At 51.5% G+C, this 25,172-nt stretch overlaps 1 protein-coding gene across 11 annotated transcripts in view; it reads right to left on the minus strand.

The window, feature by feature from the left end:
* The window catches only part of LOC136752541 (nuclear factor 1 X-type), a 145,880-nt gene that overhangs the window by 13,425 nt on the left and 107,283 nt on the right, over positions 1 to 25,172 (minus strand). For 5 of the 11 annotated variants that reach the window (XM_066707948.1, XM_066707954.1, XM_066707956.1 and 2 more), the window contains 7 exons: positions 16,264 to 16,326; positions 15,436 to 15,510; positions 15,049 to 15,184; positions 14,264 to 14,302; positions 13,328 to 13,455; positions 10,903 to 10,977; positions 3,927 to 4,058 (listed from right to left, as the gene is read on the minus strand). In XM_066707948.1, coding sequence (XP_066564045.1) covers positions 3,927 to 4,058; positions 10,903 to 10,977; positions 13,328 to 13,455; positions 14,264 to 14,302; positions 15,049 to 15,184; positions 15,436 to 15,510; positions 16,264 to 16,326 — 648 coding nt within the window. The remainder of the gene's footprint in view (positions 1 to 3,926; positions 4,059 to 10,902; positions 10,978 to 13,327; positions 13,456 to 14,263; positions 14,303 to 15,048; positions 15,185 to 15,435; positions 15,511 to 16,263; positions 16,327 to 25,172) is intronic. The other 6 variants (XM_066707951.1, XM_066707959.1, XM_066707949.1 and 3 more) reach the window with 5 other exon arrangements.

Raw genomic sequence — 25,172 nt, forward strand, 5'->3', positions numbered from 1 at the left:
GTACCTTGCCATCTCCCTCTGCCTGGTGGATTTGTGTTATCAGGCCAGCCCTGCTGACTGGTGCCTGGTTGCGATACCCTGTATCGGCGTGGCAGCTGCCCACGGAGCCTGCCAAAGCCTGGCAGATTACGGTGAGATGGGCGTTTGATTTCCAGTGAAAAGCCGTCTCAGGCAGTCCCTTCCAGCCATCCTGCTACCCTGCATTTTCTCCTCTCTCTCTTTCACACTCCCCCCCCACCCCCCCAAGACTTAATCTCATTAGGGGCTGGGGCCGTGCCAGCTTCCCCTGGGAGCCGGGCCCTGGCACTGCCATCCCCCACAGAGCTGTCCCTGCTCTTAATTAACCCATTACAGCAGCCGGAGAATCTGACACCCCTGCCGCCCACCGCCGAGAGCGGGCCTTGCGAGGCGGCCCCAGCCCGGGGGAGCGGCCCAAACCGTGCTGCAGGCTTCAGAGCGGCCTAATAAGAGGACATCACATACCATCACTCCCATCTGGAAAACCCTGCACAGATCCAGTCCCCCCCACCCCCTTACAAAAAAGGACAGATCCGCCTCAGAGAAAGACGAGAGGAGGGCTTCACTCCCGGGCTGCAGGGTCTAAACAGGCCTGTTGCCGACTTACACAAGGAGACCTTCCCCGATTTCAGTTACACTCCCTCTCCCTCTTGCTCTTATTATTTTACACTCCCTCTCCCTCTCTCGCTCTGTTTATTTTATTGTTTTCATCTGAAACGTTAAAAGGGAATAAACACGACCGATCCCAGTTTGTTGTTTTGCACATTGAGTTAATCCAGCAGAACAGGAGGATGTAAACAGCGACCTGTTCAAACTTGCGGTTGGGCTGCTTGGAAAACACTCCCCCCCCCACTCAGAGGAGACAGGATATATGTCTGGAATACAATATCGAGCCGTCCTGGAGGCCGATACGCTGGGATCTCTCAAACGCCAGCCTGCCTGGGTAAGCGAATGATTAGGTGTGGGGGGGGCAACTGGCTGGAGCCGGGCCTGTTCTAAAAACAGTTCTAGTGCAGATGAGTATTTTTAGCAGTGAGTTTTTAAAGCAGTGATTTTTTTTGCGATGCCAAAATTGCCCGTGGTCCACAAGTCTGAAGCTCTTAATCCGCCCTGCCGATCGGACCCCCCGAGACCCCGAGCGGCACGTGGCGCTTCTAAGAGCGTTCAGCGCTGCGCTTGAGAGAAAGCTTTCGACTTGACCTCGGCGAAGATCAGTGCAGGGCTGCTGCACTTTCTGCGCTGTTTGAGCACAGTTTTACAGCGTTCCTGTGGGTTTGGCTCGCCTTCGTCGTCTATTGATACACCGGAGCCTGGGAATCCTGATACACTGCAATACATCTTCCCAAGGCATGTCTAACAGTTACTTCCAGGCCCTCTCCAGCCCTGCACAGCCCCCACTCAGAACAAATACATGTTTTCTATATACGGTAGAAAACCTAATATATTATTCATATGCCAAGATCGGCAGCTTTTTTGTATGAGTGAAAAACACATGATGTATATTAAATGTATTTCAGTCTGTAATCCATAGATTTCTGTTATAGGTTGAGAATCTACTGCAGAGATGAACCTCGCTGTGTATCTGCAACCTAGAAAGAACACGTATGGTTCGCGGACTAATATATATTTAAAATACATCCTGTGTATTTCACATTTACAAAAAAGTCGCCAATGTTGGCGTATGTCACACATCGACCGTGTATTAACAATATGAAACAGGATTATCTGATTCTAAAGTGCATCACTCTCATTTTATTTGTATTTTATTTGCCCAGAAGGCACCGCCTCAATACAGAGTGCTGTGATGCTGACTATCGCAGATCTACCACAAGGCCGCCATCTTGATCTGCCTGTCAGACGCTGAGAGACAACTTCCCTACTGCACTGCTACACACGGGCGTGCATCACCGGCCGGACATCAGGGCTTCTGGAAGCACACGGTCACGGCATGTCCAGGGGCACGGAGAAATGCATATGTCTCTCTGTAAAGGATGCAGTTAAACCGCAGTAAAACGCGGTTTGTGTACAGGAGGAGTGGGGGTCTATTTTCCTATCTCTCACCACAGCTAGAACATAAAAGCTTGGCAAGACGGATACACAGAGGCAGCGTAGGGAGCACCACCGGTGACCAGGCCTGGACATCTTGAATGCTGTGTTATTTTGGGTTGATTTTTACATTAAGAGAGAAAATAAACTCCTAATGGGTCCTACAATGGGAAGGAAGGGGCAGAGCAACAAACTTTTACAGACACCCGTTCCATTCTCTCTGCCCTCGTTTGACAGGACAGTGGTGTGTGGCGAGCGCAGGGGCAAATGTTTTGTGAGTACAGCAACACTGGGCATAACAGCCAGCCGGCCTGGCCCTTTCAGCATATGCACCAGCAACGACCCAGCAAGGCCTTCTGACCTGTCCTGCAGCACAACACTTTGCACACACGTCTCTCTCTCTCACTATAAGCACAGCCAGCGTAGCGTTAAAAAAGAAAATAACAGATAAGAGAAGCACCGAAAGAACAGGCTCTGATCAATAAACGAAGAAGAGTGAGATCCTGGGCTCCACACAGAAAGTCTGCAGCTACACTTGACTGAGGAGCCCTTCAGTGCTCTGGCCCTGCGCCCAAGATTAGTAAAGGAACAGTTTTCCATTTACAGAACCGTAGGAATGTCAAGCAGCTGTTTCTTCCCTGCCCTCGCTCTGCTGTGCGCCAGGCAGTGGCATCGCCAGATGTTGGTTTGCATCTCCAGATGTTGTTAAATGCATTGGTTTGTTTGTTTGTTGTTGTTTTAAAGCCATGCACTACAGCCTCCTACCGTCTTTAGAGTGGGTTAGTGGCGGCCCTGACACGTGGATCATGCCCAACCCGGCCCACATCTGAGAGCGCCAGGCACTGATCGCAGCGCTACTGCTGTCGCCCGCAGACACAGCTCTCGTTCATTTACAGGAAAAATAAATACAAGGCGGTTATTTTTAGTCTCGGATGAAAACGCGTTTGTGCTATTTCAGTACTTGTGTTGATTCAGTGCATTACTGTGGGTCAGAGGTGTGGACAGGGAGGCGTGGCGTGGGTTACAGGTACTGATCACTTATCAAATCCAAATGTCTAACGTTAGGTTCCCGAAAACCTTTAAAATTAACAACATTTTTTTTGTCCCTCTCTTGGCTTTCTATGTGATTGTGATTAAGGACAGAGAATAGATAGAGCCACTGTACCGAGCCTAGCAGGGACAGCAATGCAGTTAACCGAGGCGGAGCCCCCGGGGGGGCGGTGTGCGTCAGCCTGCGTGTCAGCCCTGGGGGGGGCTGCTCTGACACACTCAGGACTGAGCGCAACTTCAGAGCACAGTGTTTCGCTCAAACCGGATTTTTTGCTCCATGGCAAAATATGTGGCCTGTTCCTCTGAAAGTCATCTCTGAATGTCTGAGGGGCAAACCGAGCCACAGTGTTGTGGTTAAACACAGACGAGGGAAATCAGTTTGGAATTAGAAAAGTAAATAATTAAACAGACTTGCATGTTTTGTTCCGGAGCAAAAAAAGATAATATTTCTCAACTAATCTGTTTTTTAAATTAGTTCAGTTATTAAGTTACCCATTCCTACATCACTTGTTGGTCTCTAATCTTACACAAACACCGTTTCCAATTCCACAATTGTTTGTAATCGGATGTTTCAATGCACGCAGTGCCAGCAGGAGTAGGAGACATTTAAAGATTGATTGATTGATTGATTAGATTATCATTGATTGATTGATTGATTTGTTTAGGTAAGAGTAATCACAGGTGAGATTCGTTTGCAGTATTTGAAGTCCAATCACCACACAAACCAACAGCCTGGCGATGCCCTGGCAGGCTGGCAGAGCCCGGGCCCTGGGCACCCCCCCCTCCCTGCGGGTCGCGGGCTGGTATCTCACCTGGTCTCACTCCTGCCAGCACGGGCAGCGGGTGGTGGGTGAATGCCATGCGCGCCGACCTCGTCTGTGGCGACAGGGCGCTGCCGAAATCAAACTTTCCCGGCTTCTTTAGAGAACCAGGCGAGGACAGTCCTGGCAAGAGTGGATCAACAAATGGCAAAACACGATTTTATTACATTTTAACGGCAGTGTGCAAAGGACTTTTTGGTTCTTCTCTCTGTCTCTCTCTCTCTTATTTTGATCCATATATTATCTCTTTGTGTAAGTCCCCTGTTTTATTCCCCCCCAGATGATGCCTCCACTCTCTCTCTCTCTCTCTCTCTCTCTCTCTCTCTCTCTCTCTGTCCGTCTCCTCACGTCACCGCTGCACACAGGACCCGGAGGCCCGAGTTGGGCGAGTGTCCTGCGATCTCTCTGGCTGGTCTTCCAGTCTTTCCGCTCCCTCAGCACCACAACACCAGGAGGTTCGGAGACGAGACACTGGCAATACTGAAGGGGACTACAGCTTTAGAACATCACCATTATTCTACACTATCAAGATGAAGATGATTATGAATAATTAATTACTTACTTACTTAATTAATTAATTAGTCTACTTACTTATAATAATACTGTCAATGTGATTTACAGTGTTTAAATCAAAATCCACACACCACTGATCTTGTGACGTGTGCAGAACTGGAAACCCACCGTGCGCTCGGCTCCACGAATCAGTCAAGGATTCATTTATTTATTTATTTATTTTATATTGTGTCAAGGAATGAAAAACAAAAAGGCAAAAAAAAGGTATTGTTTTGATTGGGATTTCTACAGAAATAGAAAGCCAGTATGGAGGTACAGTCTGTTCAGTGGAGATGCCAAGAGACAGTTTTCTTGTGCAAGTGAGAACAAGACGTGTGTGTGTGTGTGCCTTGAGCAGAGTGGCAGAGAGAGAGAGGGAGGGAAGGAGGCACTGACGGAATCGTTCTGTTTTATATGACATAATTAATATGTTTATACACTGTACAGTTAAACTATTGTATTGTTTTTTAAAGCTACAGGAGATCACACCACATGTATGTGGAGAATGTCCTATTTTCCTACATTTTGATGTCGTGGATAACCTAACAGTTTGGGTTTCCTTTTGGATACAGAATTGCATTGTGGGAAGGTTATCATTAAAGGTGCTGTGTCTGCTGAAGATCGCTGCTGTATTTCTAAAGGGGCGATACAGAGACAAAGGCTGCTTTCAGATCAGGGCCTAAAACGCTTCATGCCAATATCAACGGGCTGAGTATAGCAAGTTTTGATACCAGTGATCAATAAAGATTAGTAAGTGACACACATGCTGACTTGCTGAGGTGTGCAGTCTGTGCACTGACACTGGGAAGCTGGATGCAGGTGTTTGTCAAGATGTTTGCTGTACATTTATCAGGGACAGGAAACCAAGGTGCAGAAATATGGGACTTGCTGCACTGTTGTCTTACTAGCACCCTTCAAACACTAACATTGAGCTTTTCCTTTAAATAGCCTGGTGCACAATTTCGGCAGTGATCTGCGAATTCGTACAAAATAAAATACAGGGCTTTGGAATGATTACTGTGTTTGATCATCTTGGAAAATGTGTATTTGTTCCCCCCTCATTTTCTCCACCAAGCCCTAGTGCCCAAAACAGACAGAAGCAATACTTTTTCAACTAACCAGTGGGCAACATGCATGAGACAGTGCCACCTCACAGACCCCCACAGCCAGCATCAGAGTCCCAGTAAAATACCACTTCACAACAGAGACAACAGCACCTCACAGAAACAGACAGTAACTGCACACGCACACAGAGACATGCCACTACAGACACGGGAGACACAAACGATCACACTGTCCTTTTCCCTCGAGGGAAAAGTCCTCTTCCAAAAAAATGAGCGTATCTTTGGATACGTTACAGAGTTTATGCGAAGGGATGTTATACTAATTTATCAAGTAAATGAAACCCACCACAGGCCTCTAACTGCACGTGTTAACCCAGCGTAACACAAGGTAGAGATGTCTGATCTGTAAGAGATCTCCATGAAAAGGCATTATATATAATGTGCACCATTTGAGATGACCGAGGGAAGCCATGACTTTTTCCACTTCCTGGTGCGCGTTATAAGTCCTGTTCTGTCTAATCCAGGGATTATCAGTAATAAATAGCTTTAGATTAAAGAAATGGCCACAAGAATAATACAAATGGATTATAATCCTCATCAGTCGTCCTTGCCCGGTCTTGCCAGTCCCAGGGGTCGATAAAGGACCTCTTTAGGTGCCGTGCTCCTGCCAGCCTGTGGGTGGCGCTGCGCTGGCCTTCCCCATGGCTGAGTTCCCACAGCAGGGCGCGGGTCAGAGCCGTGGTCAAGGGGAGCAGCTGGGAGAGACCCGGATAATGTAATGACCCCCCACACCTGTGTAATGACACGACTCGCTGCAGTGTGGTTGTCTTTTAAGAGCCGTTAAAAACACGCGGCTGAACGGAGAGCCCGCTGCGTGGCACAGCGGTGGCCAGATGCTGCTTTCAAGGGTGTGTTTGTTGATGCTCCACTGAGAGCGTAGGGGGGGGTGCAGGATTAATTGCATGGCGGGGGCTGGTGCTGTCGATGAGCGCCGAGAGGAACCGGCTCTGAAGGGGCCTGCTGGGCCAGACAGGTTCCCCTGGAGTTTGTCATTAAACCTGAGAGCAGGGAGAGCGGTGGGGGCTGCTGCTCGCTCGCGGGAATACAAACACAATCTCTAGGCTCGCACTGTGTGTGTTTGTGTGTGTGTGTGTGTCAGCGGGGAGGGGGCATGGTGGGTATGTGGTGCATCCGGCACCCACGCGACCCCCAATCTGCTCAGACGCTCGCGCACCACCGCCTGGTAGTGCCAGAAGCACACTCTGGTCCCCCCCGCGTCTGATCACCGCGCACCGGGACAGGAGGGAATGCGGTTTGGGATGGTGTTTTGAGTTGCAGAACGTCCTGCAGGATTGTTGAAGAGTCCAGAACGCAAACACTCCTGGGTGTGTGGCTTGTGGCTATTTGTGCAGCAGGCTCTCCAGACTCAGCGCCGGCTGGCACACTGGCCACTTGTGTGTCTTCACCCAAAACAAGGAGAGCGACTTCAAGTTTTTCCTCGTGTGCGAAAGTGATTACGCCTCGGAGCAGCGCGTTGCGAAATCGCAGGGATCTCATCCGCTCCCTGACCCCGAACGTCTGCAGCCCCGCGAGCGCTGATGATTAGTTAATAACCCGTCAGGGTCGATTTGCACGCGCCCTCTGTGGCACGGCTCCGATTCAGCGGTCCGGCGGAATCATAATTTGTTTATGTTTGGCACAGGAAGACTCCACGCATTGTGCACAACATTCGGGGTTTGTGCTGTCAGCGTTATTAAGACACAAACCACATGCATTTCTCTTTCCAAAGACCGCAGCCTTTAAACAACCACGTGGTGAAATGCACACCGTGCTACTCGAGGCGGCCTGGTTTCGCAGACCTTGATTCGCCACAGTCTTGGGTTTCTCTACCCAAATTTTCACTGGGCAAACCAAGACTAGTGCCAAACTGGGTCCAGCCCTTGAAATTCATATGTAGGCTGTTTTTTATTTTAAAGGGTATAATTTCAGTAAGAGCTCTAGATAATAATAATATTAATAATTAATAATAATAAAGCGCTGGTAGATATTTGCAGTGCTGTAGCTGTGGTTGTAAAGTGCCTCTGGGACCCAGGCAGGACATTAGTGCTCTGGGGGGATAACTACGCACAGGGAGGTCAGGTGCTCCACAGCCTGGCTACTTTGACCACCTGGGTTCAGCCAACAGCAAATGAAGGCATTTTTGTAGGCAGCGCAATTACAGGACAGCCACTGACCTAAAGTCCCTCCTCTCTTCTCAGTGTGTGTGTGTGTGAAGGATCTATCGACTGTCTGCTCTGTGCAAATGACTTTGAGCAGCATTGCGGAATGCAGCGGAATTCGGCGATATTCTTAGAACACGTATTCGAAAAGACTCCACACTTAGGACACTGCAGGAGACATACTGACTGCTACACCACCGGACACGCTGACTGACTGACCCCCGTCTCCAGACTGACTGGGGATTTTCCTGCTCCTGTCAGGTCTGTGCCCGCCGTTGTCAGACATTTAAGACACTGAGAACTCGCGCTCTCGGCGGCCCCTTCTAGACAAAATCCAATGCAACGATAAACAGATACGTACAGCAGCACCAGCACATATTCATATAAGGAGGTGTAGAGATACTAATCAGAGTGACCGGAGGTGTTATTATTTTCACCTTTACAAAATAAAACAATAACAAACTAAATAAAGAAACAGAACGGTGAGAGGTTTACTGCGCTGTGTGTCTGGACTCAGAATAAGAGAATAATAAAATGATATAAAACCAGCTCTCTCCTGCAATGTCTGCTCCTTATTTTTAAAGCAATCCTGATGCAGGTATCAGCCAGGTGGGCGTGTGTGCGCGTGTGTGTGTGTGTGTGTGTGTTATTCCTGGAGCAGTCTGCATCAGGAGCCTGTGTTGTCTTTGATTCTCTGGGATGCCACCTGCGTGGCACAGACTGGCACTCCATCAATCAGACAGCGGAGCCGCAGACTCGCGCCGCTACAAAGCCGCCTGTGAGAGGCGCTGCCACCTGTGAGAGGCGCTGCCGACTGCGGCCCGCTGCCAGGGCGCCGCGCACCTGCCGCTTCGCACACCCGGCTCCACCTTCGTCTGTTTCGTTTCCTACTTTAATTATGGACTGATCTGCAGGAGAGACTCTGACGACGTTTGTCCACCAGTACAGAGAGAGGCCGTGGATACCAGGCGGTCAGACGGGAACAAGGAGGAACAATCAAACATACGAACACACAGGAGGGGAGCCACAGTAAAGCCCCAATAGAGTATATAGATATACAGATCGGTCAATAATCAATGCGAGTCAATATGAAAGATTTCTCAGGTGATCACAAGAGGAGAAACAACAGAGAAACGCACAACACACAGTCACCCCCCCGTCACCAGAGTCTCCAAATCAACATTTTCAATACTAAATATGTAAACATGTGGGAAATCAAAAGTTTGGGGTCATCAATCTAACATGCCTTTGATTTTGATGATATCCCTCCACCCCCCACCAAGAACAGATGTGTTTTGTAACCCAGTAGTGCCCGTCACTGCAACACAGAGCAGCCACCTGCGTCCGCTCTTCCCTCCTAGATCAGGAGCTGCTCCTGTCTGTTGCCCCGCCAGCGCCATGCGGGGGAATATTCTCCGCACCTGAATCTCCTCTGTGCCGCCGGTGACAGATTTCCTCCGCTGAATTGCCGGCCCGCGCCGCTTCTGCGTTTCTCGGGGACAGACTGAGCGATTCCTGCGCTCGTCAGAAAGTGGGTCACGTATTCGGCAGTATCAAAAGAGAGAAGGAGAGCGAGAGAAGAAAAAAGGATGTTTTTCTTTCCCCGGCGAGGGAGGTGCTTCAAGGACGAGTTTTAAGGGCTGCTTGCGTCGGCTGCCGCGGGAAAAGAGAATCACAGTTTGGAGAGCGGGTTGTACTTGTTTTTTTTAAATAAAAAAGGCCAGAAATAGAGATTGTTTGTGCAACTGATTTTAGAAGTTCTTCATCAGAAACGGTCAGGGTGGGCCAGGTGAGGTCTGAGAAGAGTGTCACGGCTGTCCGAGCATGTGGTGGGGATTCAGACTGTAGCTCGGTTAGAAAGATACACGTGAAAATGCAAATACATGCATCGTGCATTGGCCTGTGTTGGTATGGACCCCATCTCTGAATGGTCTCGCACTGTTCGACAGACACCGTGCTGCTCATGTTCTGTAGGAATCACAGGCTGCGACTGGGTGTAAAGTCTCCTGTATCTCAGCCTGGGTCTTTTCCAGAGGCTTACAAGTTCTCCTTTTCAAAGACACGGCCGGCCCGACCCCGGCGAGGATCCGCACAGCTGTCGGCCGCCGCGAAATCGCAGGGCTTTGGGCGCGCTTCCTGCGGTGTTACTCGAGAGGCCCTTGAGTGACAGTTGTGAAAATCCGGGCTGAAGTGTCTCCTGGCGCTGTCGGCAGAGCTGCACGTCGCCTCACTTGGACAAGACGGGATTATGCGGTGTTTAATTTGCAGAGACGGCGAGCCAGCCCGGGAATCCAACCTGACAGAGAAACGCTGATCTTGACTGATCACTGGGTGAGGCGGGGGGGTGGCTGACTAACAACCCGACCCGGCCCTCAGACAGATAGCGGCACGAGGTTCCTCCTGAGTCACCGGGCTGCAGGGGAACTGGTGTGGCTGGTCTATGCTCTGATAGGCTCTCATACAGGTAAGACCTCACTACATAGAGCCATGGGAGCAGCTGTGCCAGGAGCAGACAGTCGATAGATCCTTCACACACACACACACTCACTTACAGACACGCAGACACACACACACACACAATCACACACATATGTGCACTCACACACGAGCCCTCAGACACACACACACACATAGGCACACAAGCTTATGCACACACAAACACGCACAGTCAACTGAACGCGCACGCACACTCGTGCAGACTCAGTTACACTCCAGACTAGCTGTTCTCGAAGGGAAGGCGTGCGTTCGTTGTGGAAGAGCGGGCAGCATGGGGGCTGAGCTCAGGTCTGTGTTTGCAATGTTAGCTCATCTGTATTTAAATAGCCAATCAGAACAGAGAGATCCCAGCGACAGAAGCCCCTGCCCAAACCCCCCACCGTACGGCCGAGCTGACTGGGAAGCAGTTTCTGTATCTGGAAACACAAACTGGGCTCCACTGGGTTAGCAAAAGCATCAGAATATGATCGATTTCCATAAATCAAGTCAGTGACCACTCCCATTCAAAAAACAAAACAAAAAACACAAATCACATCAGTAAATAAAACACAGGTCAATCATGAGAGGCTGACAGGATGGCCCCCAGTCTGTGCGGGAGATGCATATTGAGGTATGATAGAGTTGAATGTTTCTAACCATGGTAAGGAAACTGCGAGCCTTCGTTCTCATGCTTAATCTTCCGCTCCTGAACGTGCGCCAAGTGGTGCGGCACTGCAAGTCCAAAGGGGAGAAGGGCATCGTTAAAACAGAGGGAGGGAAGAGGGGGCGGTCTTGGGGGGGAACGGGGTAAAGGTGTGGGGTTGTATATGTGGGAGTCTAGACAGCAGAGTGAAGGGGTGGGGGGGATTGAGATAGCACAGGAAACAGCAGGGAGGTGCGCAGATATCCCTATGGTGCCACCAGGCCCGAGACACGGTGCTTACAAGAGGAAGGAACCGTTTGAGGGGTGCTTTTCTGTACTTCCCTCTGGCCGGGAAAGGTACTGGATACAGGATTAGCCTGGCAGTGGATTCTAGGACAGCAGGAACTCCTATCACTCCATTATCATCAGTTTTTTGTTTGTTTTCTAACCGGTTCCTTCCTGTTTTAAGCGCTGGCTGCCTCACAGCATGTTCAAGGGGGTGTTGACCGGTGGAACCACATGCATTTCTGCCCGCCCCCCTGGTAAAGCAGCAGGTCTGTATACATCTCTGAAAAGTGTGGCTCGGGATGTTCACACCACCGCCCCCCCCGGCCCCGTTCCCTCTGAACAGACCAACAGCAATAAAAGGAAACCTCAGCCACTTCATCACGGGGGAGAGCGGTGGATTGATCTCTCTTAATCATCATCATTTTGGGGTTTGTTGTCGGTTCTGTCTGTGGTCGTTCGGTGTGCCTGAACTGCCTAATTGTGTTCTTCAAGAGGGTACGGTGTTTACAGTCATGCTAGACACTGCATTAACCCCCCCCATCCTCCTCCTCCCCAATTTAAAGCGATCAGGGTCAAAGGGTTGCTGTAAATGGCATTACACTCCCAAAAGATACTCTAATCTGTCAACTGCCGAGGTTATCACTACTACTACAATCTATGGCTCTCCGGCTTCTGTGCTGCTGTAAACTGGCCGAGCGGAAAGCTCTGTTTCACGGGAAGGTGCCATGGAGGTTTGCGGACGGCGGCTCAGTCCAGAAGAGTGAGGACCATTCCCCGTTCTACTGCCCCCCGTCCCCCCTTTCCCCGCGGTCTCACACAGCCGCCCAGCGCTGGGGCCGCCTACCAACCCACAAGGGGAATAGGTGAAGCAAATCCCAGATACTCTCTTCCTATTCCTGTTTCTATATCTTGAAGTAGAAGCCACTTCATTCATTGACAGCACCGAGCAGAGAGGGAATTAATACTCCACTGCTTCCCTAGAATTATCCTCCCACGGCCTACTCTCCATTCCCTCCAATCAGCTGCTTCCTTTGCTGGACGTTCACCCGTGCTGCCCAATCACAGAGTCATGGTCATGTCGCATGTCTCCAGGACCACAGCCAAAGGCACTTTTCCCCTTCTGTAATAATCCGCTAAAGGTGCATGCTGGGATAGCTAAAGGCACTGACTTTTCGACTTCCTTGGACCGCAGTGGAGTTTGCGGGCTTTTCTCTTTGCTGGGCAGCTAAGCACCCAACAACCATAACCAGAGGATCACTGCCTCTGACTCTCAGGGTCCTTCTGGCTCTGTTTCAAATCCCAAACACATAATATTCCTTAAAACCAAAGCAGAACATAGCTCGTATTTTATCAATGCAGACAGACATTGTTTAATTGCAAACAATGTCAATGAAAATATATATTTTGCTCTATTCCTAATAAAGACTGATATCACAGAGCCGTGGGCGTTTGTCTGCTTGTTGGTCTTGTTTTGAAAAGCCAGAAAACCCACACCTGATTCCCAGGGAGTCTCAATCTGAGCCCTCGGACGCTCTCCCTGTGCTCTGACAGCGTATACCACGAGAAGCCCTGACAGGGGACGTCTTCACACACACGGGTAACACTTGGCACGCAGCGGCTGTTTGTACAGTATGATGGGTGAGGTGGGGGGCTGGGGCAGTAGGGGTAAGTGTGGCACCCGTTTAAGCAGAGGCCAGGATTTGGGCAGCATCTGACGCTACAGAGGGCTGCTCTCGGGTTTGGTGGGAAAAGCTGGGGGTGGCTGTGCCAATAACCTCACCCCCTCAGCACACAGCACCGGAAACTTAAGTTTGCACGATGCCTTGCCGCCAGCGTCCTGCTGTTGCCAAGTTTTACCATCTCGCTTCCCCGACTCCGTACCTGCCAGAGGTTCGTCTGTGGTGCGAAAACACGGCCTGTGCCCGGCCGTGGCAGGAATGGCGAATGTCTGTGGCAGTGAGGGAGCTGGGAAAGTTAATCCGTGCTCAGTGTTTAGAACTCTCGTAATTATAATTAATCGTTAATGTATGAATTCATCGCACTGGCAGGTACGTAGCTGGTCTGTGAGCTGCAGCCGGGTTTGAGGAGGTGTAGTGGAGGTCAGAGGTCGGGGGTTAGGGGTCAGGGGAGGGGGCGGGAGGGCGGTCATACCTGCGTCCACATCGTTGGGCCACCCACTGGACTGGCTGCTGCTGGCGGCGGGGGAGCGGCCGGCGTAGAAGACGTCGTCCACCGGGCTCTCCATCTCGCTGTCATCGATGGACTTGCGCTTGTTGGAGCTGCGGGGGGGAGAGCGCAGGGTCATGTGTGGGACACCATACATCCCAGAGCAGCAAACACAGCTCCTCTCACTGATGTCCATCGCACGGTGACAGGCGGTGACAGAGTGTCAGTGATGCCAGAGGGGTTTCTAGGTGTCCCATCTCGTTAACCACGGGCAAAACTGGTCGGCTGGTCGTCCCTGTTGTGCTCGCATTAGAGGTTACTCTAACAATGTGGCTGTTATCATGTTCTACAGACATGTGCGTGTTCAGTCCTGTTAGAGGACATGCCAGTCAAACACGCAATGTTTCATAACAAAAATGGCAACTTCAGCCTGGGACGATCAGTACACTGGGGCCTGGGGAGGTTCAGTACACTGGGAAATGGGACGTTCAGTATATTGGAGCCCGAGAGGTTCAGTACACTGGGGAATGGGACGTTCAGTACACTGGGGCCGTCTTCCAAAGTTCACTCAAAACAAGACGAGCAGGACATTCCTGTTACATGTATGTATGTATGCATGTATGTTTGTACTCTTAGATACATCCTGCTGTCGATGGAGCTGAGAACAAATCCCACGTTATTATTTTCGACCCATTCTTGCGTTGACCTGTTTCATCGGACCCTGGGACCGAAAAGACAGAGAGAGAGAGTGCTATTGACTCGGAGCCGATCCCTGGGGCGGGGGGGCAGTGGTGGGGAAGCAGGCGGGGGGTGTAGGGGGTGTTAGTACTGGGGCAGCGGGGGTGGCAGCAGCAGCAGCGGCAGCACTGTGACCCTCCCTGCAGGGTTAGCGCAGGGGTGTCGCGCGCGGGTTATAGCTACCTCCGCGGGAGACTTGCATAAAGCTCCACCTCAGCCGATCTGCGAAGCAAGAGGAAGAGAGAGAGAGAGGAAGAGAGAGAGAAAGATCCCATCACATTCACACAGTACAGATCAGCGTATGCAGAGGTTGTTAGTCCTACAGGAACACAGTAACCTGTTAATTAAAACCGATCACTGCGTCTGGTTATTGTAATTTGTTTGCGTTCGTTTTGTTTCTGCAACACACTGATCATTTGCACTCCAAGGAGAAAGAGAAGCAGCGCTGAGAGTTACACAACATGAAAGAACGGAGCTGTTGAAAGGAGACGGCAGAAGTGTAACACAAAGCAAACTGCGCCGCAAACAACATAATCCCAACAAGTAAACAACCTCCTGTTTCAAATGTAAAAATAGAAGGAACCTGCTCGACTGCCAAGATAAGTGCTGTACCTAATTAACAAATGACATTGCTTGATTTTGTCAGGGAATAATCCGTCACAGAAGGAGAAAATGTACAAGAACAATCCAGAAAAGGGGTTATTCTTAGAAGTCTTTCCCTTGTTACTTGAATCCCCCCCCAGCCCCTTTCCTTTCAAGAAAAAATATTTATACGTCAAACAGATTAAATCAAGCACAAAAGTTGTGTTGCACATAATTATCACGGCCGGTCTGTCTGCTGCCATATGTCGCCCGCTTCTAAAGCGCCACACTGTTTCTTGCGGAGACTGTAAGTCACCCTGGATGAGTATAAGTAAATGACACTAGGATGGATAATGAGAGTGAGAAGAGGAGAATAAAAGCGGAACCTTTGAGGGATGTACCTGGTGGACGGGGGGGAGGTGATGGAGCGTCGCCCCAGCGCCACCTGGTTGATGTTGTAGTAGCCGGGGCTCTCCAGGTCGGCCAGGGAGAAGTTGGGTCCGGATGCTGTGGCAACCGGAGCTAAGGGTGACAGGGAAGGGAGGACACGGTCAGAGACCAGGCCGCCGGCCGGCACAGATCCACACGGTGAAGCTCTCGTGCTGGATAACTGGGGCTTAAACTGTGCAGATTAGCGATGATGGTCATAGTGATCTAAATAATAATCATAATAACAGCAGCAATCTGTGTTCTCCAGCGTGTGAGCGCAGCAGGGCCGTGTGGGGGCCTTGCTCAGACAGCAGGCCGCAGCCGGCAGGGACAGGGACACTCACTCTGTGACACTCTGACCAGCTCTGTGACGTTCCACACTCCCGAAGTCACGAAGCAGTCCTGGAAACTCAAGTGCCCTGTTGAGGGAAATAAAGAGCGTTACAGCCCTGACACACAGAGACACACCGACACGCACTGAGACACACTGACACACACTGAGATGCACTGAGACACACCCAGACATGCACTGAAATTCACCGATGCACATCGAGACACACTGAGACACACCGAGACACACCGACAGGCACTGATGCAGTGAGATAATTTGAGACACACACAGTGCGACTTTCAAGCACACTCAGGCTCAGCTTAGACGATCACTGCTCCTGTTCTTAGCAGTCAATGTATGTACCTGCAGCACCACTGCTGTGTGGAGGCCAGGATTGTCACATCTTGAAAAAATGCAACATCGGCCCTGTTTCCCTGGGCAAATGTAACACGGGGCTTTAGAGTTTTTATCACCAATTTACTGTGGTTTTCCCGCAGTTTCGCAGCTGTTTCCCACGGGTCCCACATACCCTCTCTGTACTTTCCTACCCTGGACTGTGGGAGAACCATGTTTTAGCAGCATGGCTTCTATGGCCTATTTGCTACAGTGCATCATGGTCTAGTGGAGGAGAGCTGAACCCACAGGACACCCACGGGAAAGCCACGCTTCCACACGCAAAAACCCCGTGGCGGATTCAGCAACGGCGTCCTGTGCGAGGCTGTCTACTTGTTGACCTGCGGCTGGATGGCGGCCCCTGCTCCACGGGCAACAGTTCACCGGACTGCCGAATACGGTACATTTCCGAGCTCTCATCAGAACCTCACGGGGACTCAAAACTCACCATTGGGCGGGGGCTTGATGTCCGTCTCCCCCTGCTGGTTGGAATTCTCTGATTGTCCGGATTCTAGAACAGAGAGAGAGAGAGAGAGAGAGAGGGGCAGGTTAGAGAGAGCGCGCTGTTATCGCCTTGTCTTGTTGGTGTGTTTGCTGCAGTGCCAACTGGGGAGACCTGACACTTTCAGCGATTGTCTTAGACTGGTGAGATGTCTACCCCATAGGCAGCTCCCCCAACCTGGCCATTACTGGATCTTGAGGAGACACCAAATGCCACCACTAGACACAACCCTTACCCCAATGGAAGCCGGTGTTTCCTGGGGACTCTAACCCTTGTCACATTGTAACCCCAATCTAGTGCAAAATCGCTGGCAGAAGACCATTCCTACCATGACACGTATCCCAAATTATACTTCACCATAACCAGAGTATATATTAAAGTGTGGTCCAAACTAAGCCAAACCCGAGCTCAGCTCTGCATTAAGGGCCAGGGTTGACACAAGGTTGGCATTGACACAAGGTTAGGGTTGACACAGGGCTGCGGCAAATGCTAGCAGGTGATGGAAAATTGAATTAATTAATTTAAATGGAATTAAATTATTCTTGGAGGTTCCAGGAGGAAGCCGGAGGCCCGGGCAATGCCAGCAAACACACACGTCTACTAAAAGGAAAATCAATGAACAAATAAATAGATACAGACACAGTGTGCATGATTATTTGGTCAGATCTGTGAGGTCTGAGGGAGGAATACACTTCAGAAGAAATAGAGAAAAACAAAACAAAAACAGTCCCAAAAGACCGGTGGAGTGTCGCGTCACGGTGGCATGTTTTTGTGGCGCAGTATCTGCTGGGGCTCGGCTCTACACGGCGAGCGTGGGCTGGTCTCCGCACCAGCGTGTCTTATGTGCGAGACGGGCACGGCGTGTTGGCGACGATCAAAAAATATTCTTTATTTTACAAAGAAGGGTAGGGAAGAGAGTGCGAGGGAAGGTGGTTGGCGGGAGGTGTTGATCTGCCTGGCGTGGGCGCTGACAGCATGGGCCGCCCCTCGCCAGCCCCTCACGCGCAACACTTTCGACGGCAGGAGAAAAACAGAAAGAAAGGAAGGGGAAAAAAAACAACACGGGAAGGATTTAAGCTACAGAAAGCGCTGCGTCTGTCTGCGCGCCGCAGGGAAGAGAGAAAGGCCACTTCTCCTCTCCTCCTCCTCCCGCGCTGACTCCCGCTCTCCCTCTCTCCCTCTCCCTCTCTCTCTCTCTCTAGAATCCTGGCAGCCATCTTAGTGCTTGGCAGCCATTTTAGTGTTGGCGGCACCCACACATTCCTGTTAGCTGATGGCACACACACACACACACACACTCACGCAGAGATCAGCGATACTGGGAGAAACGCACATACATGCACACACACCGATAAATACACAACACACACGTGCGCACCCACACACACACTGCTGGGCTGGCGACACAAGAGAAGGAACACCCACTCATACAAACACACACACACACATATGCACACACACTGACAAATCGACAACACTCATTTCATTCACTCACACACACCCACACCCACGCCCCCACAGTGCTGGATCGGGAATACACAAACACACCGACAGACACACAATCCCCTCTCTCTCACACACACACACGATGCCGGATAGAAGATGATACACATCGCAGTAGTAACTACTCTGATTGGCTCGTTCAGGTGGACTGCAGGCCACGGCGCTCGGTGCCGGTCCATGCCTGGGAACGGGGGGCTCGGACTGGGAGGGGGTGGGCGCTCACCCTGCCACTCAAGATGGGAGGACTGATGCATAGACCCCCCTTTTCAAAATGCTGATCAGAAGCTAGTCAGCCAATCTCCACAATCGCTCCTCTGTCCTCTCTACACACTGAATGTTGTTTTGTGTCTTTTTACTCCTAACGGGAGATCGGGCAGAGCTGGTCCCTAAAGCTGGACTGGGGCAGCTCCAGGCCCCTGCATGTTTTACAGGTACCACTCAATTAGCAACTGAGTAAGACCTGGAAACAACAACAACAACAACAACAACAAAAGTGATCTGGACTTCATATCCAAATAATGACTTTAATTAAGCCACTGAGAGCTGAGCTGGGACACAAACCAGCCAGCCAGTGCAGCCCTCAAGACTGGAGTTGCCCCCCATCCTGAATCCCTGTTGTGGCTGCGCACTGGACTTTCATCGGGCGAGAAGACCTGATGTTTTTGTTCCCGGGGGAGGCAGTGCCGGCAGCCAGTTACACAGCGAGTTTACACAGGGGGCTCGAGGGAGAGGGACGCAGGAAATCAATGGCTCGGCCTACGCGGTTCAAACATCCTCACATTCATAACAATGAGAATAAAAAGAAATAGAACCAAAGGAAATAAACCAAGGGACGATAAAGGAGAATAACTGAAGACGAGGCTGCGCTGTGCATCCTCTCCGTGCTGTGTGACGAGGCTTGTTTTTATTTTCGATGATGAGGTTGCGTGTGTTTGCGCTGCTCCTGCAGGCAGTGGCTGGGATCTTCAATCAGTGACACAGTTGTTATCGTGAACGGGGCCTTATCAAAGCGCTGGCAGCTGCACACACACACACACACACGCACACACACACACACACGCACACACGCACACACACGCGCACACACACACGCGCACACGCACACACACACACACACGCAGCCTGCGCCAGCCAGCCACCGTGTGCCCACTGATCCCTCTCTTATCTCCTGTGCGCACACTCCCCACAGCACCCTGCGCCGCTGCTGCCAGAGATAACACGCCGCGCACGGCCTTATTTACTTATTTATCTGCTTATTTACTTGTTTGTTTGTTTATTTGTGTGTGTGTGTGTGTGTGTTTATTGTGCCGTGACTGGCGTGAAGTGTTTAACCCTGCGAGTTCCATGCTTCCTCCCATGCCTAGGCTGGTAGGCCTGTGGATTGTGCACTCTTAATATTTATTAATTTATTAATTATTTACTTATTTATTTATTGAAGTAATAAAAATGTTTTAAATCAAAGCTCTGTTCTTCCTAAGGAGCCCGTAGAGGCTTTTGAAGGAGTGTTTTGCAGGGGGATCTATGACTCCCCCCACAACCCGGCTTTACCTTTTCTCGGTAAACAGAGACTGCGCTAACGTATAGGTGTCAGACAGACAGCAGAGCTCAGCCCAGGCGGTCTCAGTCAGGACAGACCCGTCGATCCTCTGTTTCTCTCCCTCTCTCTCTGATCCTGCTGCACCGTGGGATTTCCGGGCTGCTCTCCCCTGACAGAGAGTAACGCTGGGCTTCTGGAACCAGTTTAAGCGACTGTGGTTCAGCGATGAGGTTTAAAGAAATAAATCTAAAAAAGACACCGGGGGCGGTCTGGTCTGGACCACAAAGACAAGCGCTCCACTCTCGTGCGCGCACACACTCGCACAGACGCACACACCACAGCTGGCCAGATGTGGACGGGTACCGGAAGTCAGGAACACATGGGGGTTCAGTGCTGAACGGGAGCTACAGGTGGCCTGCGCAGGACACCAAGGGCCAAAAGGGCCGATCGTGTTCCCTCTGGGCTGATTTCGTTTTTTTCAATTTTGGATGAGGACCCACGTTTTCAAGCGCTTCCAGTTCCCGGTGGTTTAAATCCCCTTGTGGCACAAACTGGTTTTGCCGGAAAAGCACATGAAGGAAACCCGAGCGGTCAGCGGCTCTGAAGCACACAGGCTGACGGACAGCTGGGGGAGGCGGGGGTGTCTCAGCGGGTGACCCTTGAGCGCCGCTTGACGCCCCCACACCATGCTGCACCGCCGCCCCTGTCCACCAGGTGTCCCCAGGCCTCGGCGCCCGTGCCGTCTCCCCCACTGGAACGAATGGCAACCAAATCCCCCCCCCAGGATAAGGCAGCACATCCTCCCAATTGGGTTTCGCTTAAGAGGTTTATCGGTATGTTGCTAAACATTCTGACCTTTTTTTAATCCCTAATGCGCTTAAAATGTTCCAACCCCCCCTAATCCCCTGGCTATCCCACACAGATGTTCCCTGAGCTCTTTTATTTTATTATTATTTTCTTCTTTTTTTTTTTAAATACACTCGCACATATCAGACAATATTTTTTCGCTGGCATCCTCGCGGGACGGCTCTGTCATCGGCCCAATTTGCGGCGCTCCTCGCTGTGCGACTGCGGCTCGAGAGGCGGAGGGGGGGTGGTCTGGGGAAAGTGAGCTCAGAGACACGGGGGACCCCGGGGCAGAGAGCAGACTCCTCCTCAGCGCCAGAGAGAGCATGTGGACGGGGGGCGCAAACTGCCACGCTCTCCCAAACCCTGGCTCTGCTCTTAACAGTCTGCGCTGTACAGCTCGGGTAGGGGGGGAGTGCATGCCACTTTGCCACTCTGAGACTGTGACGTGGCCCACAGGGAGATTTGGTCGGTGGGGAGATTAAAAGACACAAAAAATGAACAACCCAAAAACACTCTTCAATGCCAGCGATGATGCCAACCCCAGAGGGTCTCCGAGATTCGTTTTTTCATTCTAGACAGGCTCTGAATGGCCCAGTTATCTGCTACATCAGCTCCCTGGGAAACCTGCAGGGCCGGGCCTCTGCGGATCACCTGGTTATGAGCCGCACAGAGCGGCACCGAGCTACAGCAGGTCTGCAGTCGCCCAGGCCCGGGCCCTGTGGTCCCGAATCCCACGTCTCTCTCAGACTCTAGACTCTGCTTTTACCGTGGTAGACCCCGGTCACGGTGTATTCGGGCTGTGGGCCGCCTGGGACAGCATTTTAGAGGCGAGTGGGTGTGTGTGTCATTGTGAATAGGTGTGTGACTGCACAGCGATGAGTCTGTGTGCATGTGTCTGTGGGGGTGCGGGTCAGTGATCACAATCAGTGGGCACAACCAACAAACACTCCCTTCACAAGCTAACAATGTGTGTGTGTGTGTGATGGGAGGGTGGGGTTTCACTTTATATTTTTTTATTGGCAAACTAAAGAAAATAGACAATTCGAACAAAAGAGCAGACGTGTCTTCCTTCCCTGTTCGAGTCTGTGGGTTTAAACCCCGCGGTGAGAGGAGCCCACGGGACAGGCGTGTGTGTGTCTGTGTGCGTCCGTGTGCGTCTCGGTCTGTGTGTGCGTGCGTGAGTCCATGTGTGCGTACATGTGTGTGGTGCCGCCCCCCCGCCCCGGCCCTGCCGCCCGCCCACTCTGCCAGACAGCCCCGTCCGGGAGCAGGTGGTCGCTGCGGCCAGGAGCAGCCTGCTGACCATCTGTGTACCCGTCTGTGTGCCGGCTGTGCCAGGGCCGTGCCAGGGCCGTGCCAGTTCTCCACACTGCCGAGCAGGGCAGGGGGAGCGGGGGGGGCGATGGTGGTGGTGGGGAGGGTCTCTGGGGCTGTCGGCCTGGGGGAGAGAGATAGAGTGGGGGGGATCTGGCATCAGACCAATACCCAGCTACATCGTTCCCACTCTCTCTCCCTCTCTCCTCTTTCTTTTCTGTCTCCCTCTCCTCTTTCCCAATCTCTCTCTCTTCCTCTCTCCTCTCTTTCCCACTCTCCTCTTTTTCTCTCTCTCCCTCTCTCCTTTCTGTTCTCTCCCTCTCCTCTTTCCCAATCTCTCTTCCTCTCCTTTCTTGTCCACTCTCTCCTTTCTTCTCTCCCTCTTTCCCTCTCACACATTCTCTTTTCCCACTCTCCTCTTTCCCTCTTTCTCTTTTCTCTCTCGCTCTCTCCCACTTTCCATTTTCTTGCCCACTCTTTCTTTTCTCTCTCTCCCACTTTCTCTTTTCCCACTCTCCTCTTTCCCTCTCTCTCCCTCTCCCGTTTTTTTCTCTCCCCCTCTCCCACTCTTTCCTCTTTCCCACTCTCCCCCTCTATCTCTCTCCTCTCCTCTTTCTTTCCCACACTCACTCTCTCTCTCTCTCTCTCTCCCAGGCCAGCTCAACTCCTACATCTTTTCTTGCTTATTTATTTTTTATTATTAAAAACCATTTTATAAAAATATAGCCACATACACACACACATACATTTCATTTTGGTCTTGATTTGTTTTCTCATGCCTCATGCCCACACACGCACACTGAATTTAGCACTGAAAAAAACACCGCAGTGGAAATATAATCATTCTCTGCATCCTGTCACTTTCTCAACACACACAGCACAGCACGACAATCAACGAGGCAAATGGTCAAGTTATTAAAAGTGCAACAGTGATGTCATCAACATGTGCCAGGAAGTCGACTTTGAAGGTTGTGTGTGTGGTCACCGGGATGGACAGAGAAGAGTGCAAACACGCTCAGAAGTCAAGAGGAGTGGACTCACACAGCCAACACGTACAGCAGAGCCGTTGGTATTAAAATATACAATACAAATGGGGCCGGAAGTCAATCTGGGAGGTTCTGTACGCTGAGCACTGTTGTGTCCCACACTGGAAAAGACAGAGGGATGATATATCTCCCCACATTCCCCAGCCAGAAGTTTCCACGACTGCCATTTCACTCTTCCACCACCAGGTGTCACTTGCTGTCAGAGAGCAAGAAACCAAAACTAAATGTATATAAAAAAAAAAACTCAGCCGCCGAGTGGAAGGGAAGTGGGGTCTGAGGCCGAGCGACGTATTTAGAAAGAAAGACGGAGAGGAGGAAAAAAAGGCGTAGATTACAAATGAGAAAGTGACAAACAGAGTGGGTGAGCCTTGAGAAGAGACAGTGTGTGAAAGAGAGAGTGAGACAGAGGGAGAGAGAGAGAGAGAGAGAGAGCGAGAGCAGTAACAGTCCACAGATTATCCCACTGTGTTGACAGGTCTGCATGAAATCACTGTTTGCAGTTGTGTGCCGATGCCAAGAATGTGTACACTGAACAGCATGTGAATGTGTGTGTGTCTGTGTGTCTGTGTGTGTTTAAGGTTTTGCATGAAATGTACAGAATTTGGTTATAAGATTCAAATGTTGTTTTTGCTCTATTTGCAGTTTCCATCCCCCCTCCTCCGCTCAGCAGTTCACTCCAGGACAGGGCGGAGGACTGGGCTGGGGGGGGCAGTAAGGTAACACCAGTAACTGCGCTCTTCCGCGCCCCCTGTTCGAGCCTCACACACAGCCGCCACCGCCTCGTGTTTCTGGGCTCCGCCGTGGAGACCTGATTTACAGCCCCTGCAGCCGCCCCCCCACCCCCCAACCCCCCCTGCAGACGCGCCGGGGTTACACGAGGTGACGGGTTGGGGGGCCCCACTCCGCCCTCCCGGCCCCGCTCCGAGGCCCCTCAGACCCAGCCGCACCAGCAGGGCGCGCAGATAACAGCAACATGTGTTGCAGCCACTTCAAAGGCCTACGGCGGGCCCTGCCTCGGGCTTATCGCCGGGCCGGTATTTGCATAATAAGCAGGTACGGATGTGTCAGGACCTTGTGTGCCTCCCTGCGAATTTGCATCCCCCCTTTCCTGTTTGTACACTGTCACATTTTATTGCTTTAGCTGGGAACATTTCTGTTTTTCCTCCTCCCTCAGCAGGAGCAACCAGTGGCTGAGAACGGCCCAGCGCAGACATGCCCAGGTGGCGTTGTGTTTTGTGCTTAGTGTTTTGTCACTCTGTTTTGTACGGACTCTGCTGTACACAGTGAGCACAGTCTGGGGCGGTAGATGCATATTTACACACACATCGTGCTCATAGAGACGGACGCGCTCCAGGGCAGGGCGGCTGTGTCGTATTGCCAGCTATTGACAGACACACGGCCAGGGATAGGGCAAAACTGTTGGAGCTTCTGCCTGTATCAGATCTGTGTGTATGTGTATTGTATTGTGTGTGCGTAGCAGTGTGTGTGTGTGTGTGTGTAGCAGTGTGTGGGCACAGGCCGTGTGCAGTGGGAGTGTGGGTCACGTGACGCAGCCGCTCTGTGCCAGAGAGCGTCGGGGGGGGAGCTGTGGGAACGCTGGGCGCTGCCAAGAAAGAAGAGGAGAGAGAGAAAAGAAAGGAGAGAAAAGAGAGAGGAAAGAGGAAAGAAAAAAGGAGAGAGAGAGGAGAGGAAGAAGTCTCTGGTGTGAACTCTGACCCCACACCCAGGTCATTGGCACGCTCGGGAAAGGGGGGCGTTGTGTGGTTTTGGTCAATCGAAGGCGGTGAGTGAGCATTGTGTGTCCTTTGAAAGGCGTCCGGCCCAATCAGGGAGGCAGACGGCGCTCAGACACGGACGTGCCCAGCGACAGGCGAAACAAATGTCCCTCGCTGCACCCGCCTCCCGGCATTCCCCTGCCCCGCGGCTCGAACCCGCAGCGTTGCTCTGGAGTTTGTAGACAGCAACCCAGATGATTCACAGGCACATAAACGACAACAACAGGGATTTTCTTAAGCAGGGGGTGTTTTTTTTTTCTTCCAAAACCCAGACCCGCTCCCCGACACAGATCTCTCTCACGGTTGTTAAGATTTGTCATGTATGCAGCCCGGCTCGAGGTCTTTTCCCATAATGCCGCAGCCTACTGCACAAAGGGACAATCGTCTTGTTTAGTGAGGAACGTCAACGAAGCAAACAAATAATAATTGAGGAAACAAAGCAATCTGGTTTACGGGGGTGGCGGCGCTGCGACTCCGGGTAGGGGCAGCCAGACCTGCAAACCCTGGCGCTGTTCGGTGTCACTGTGCGTGGCGGTGCGCCGGCGGGGTCGTGACCCCTGGTCTGTCCCTGCAGCCGCTCCGCGCCGAGGAGACGCACAAAGGAGGTCAGAGCCGAGCGTGGCGGCCAGCCATCGGCCCAGCGTCAACACACCCCTCTCCCTGCCAGGCGCCCAGGGCAGCAGTGTTCACAGGGTGGTGCGCCATGATGAAGCAGGCCAGTGAGCGGGCTCTCTCCCCCTCTCTCTCTCTCTCTCTCTCTCTCTCTCTCTCTGCTACAACACCCCTCCCCATCCTGCTCTATCTCTGGAGTATCATTTTGTGCATATTTTA

This window comes from Amia ocellicauda, chromosome 7 (assembly GCF_036373705.1).
Source record: "Amia ocellicauda isolate fAmiCal2 chromosome 7, fAmiCal2.hap1, whole genome shotgun sequence".
Taxonomy (NCBI): domain Eukaryota; kingdom Metazoa; phylum Chordata; class Actinopteri; order Amiiformes; family Amiidae; genus Amia; species Amia ocellicauda.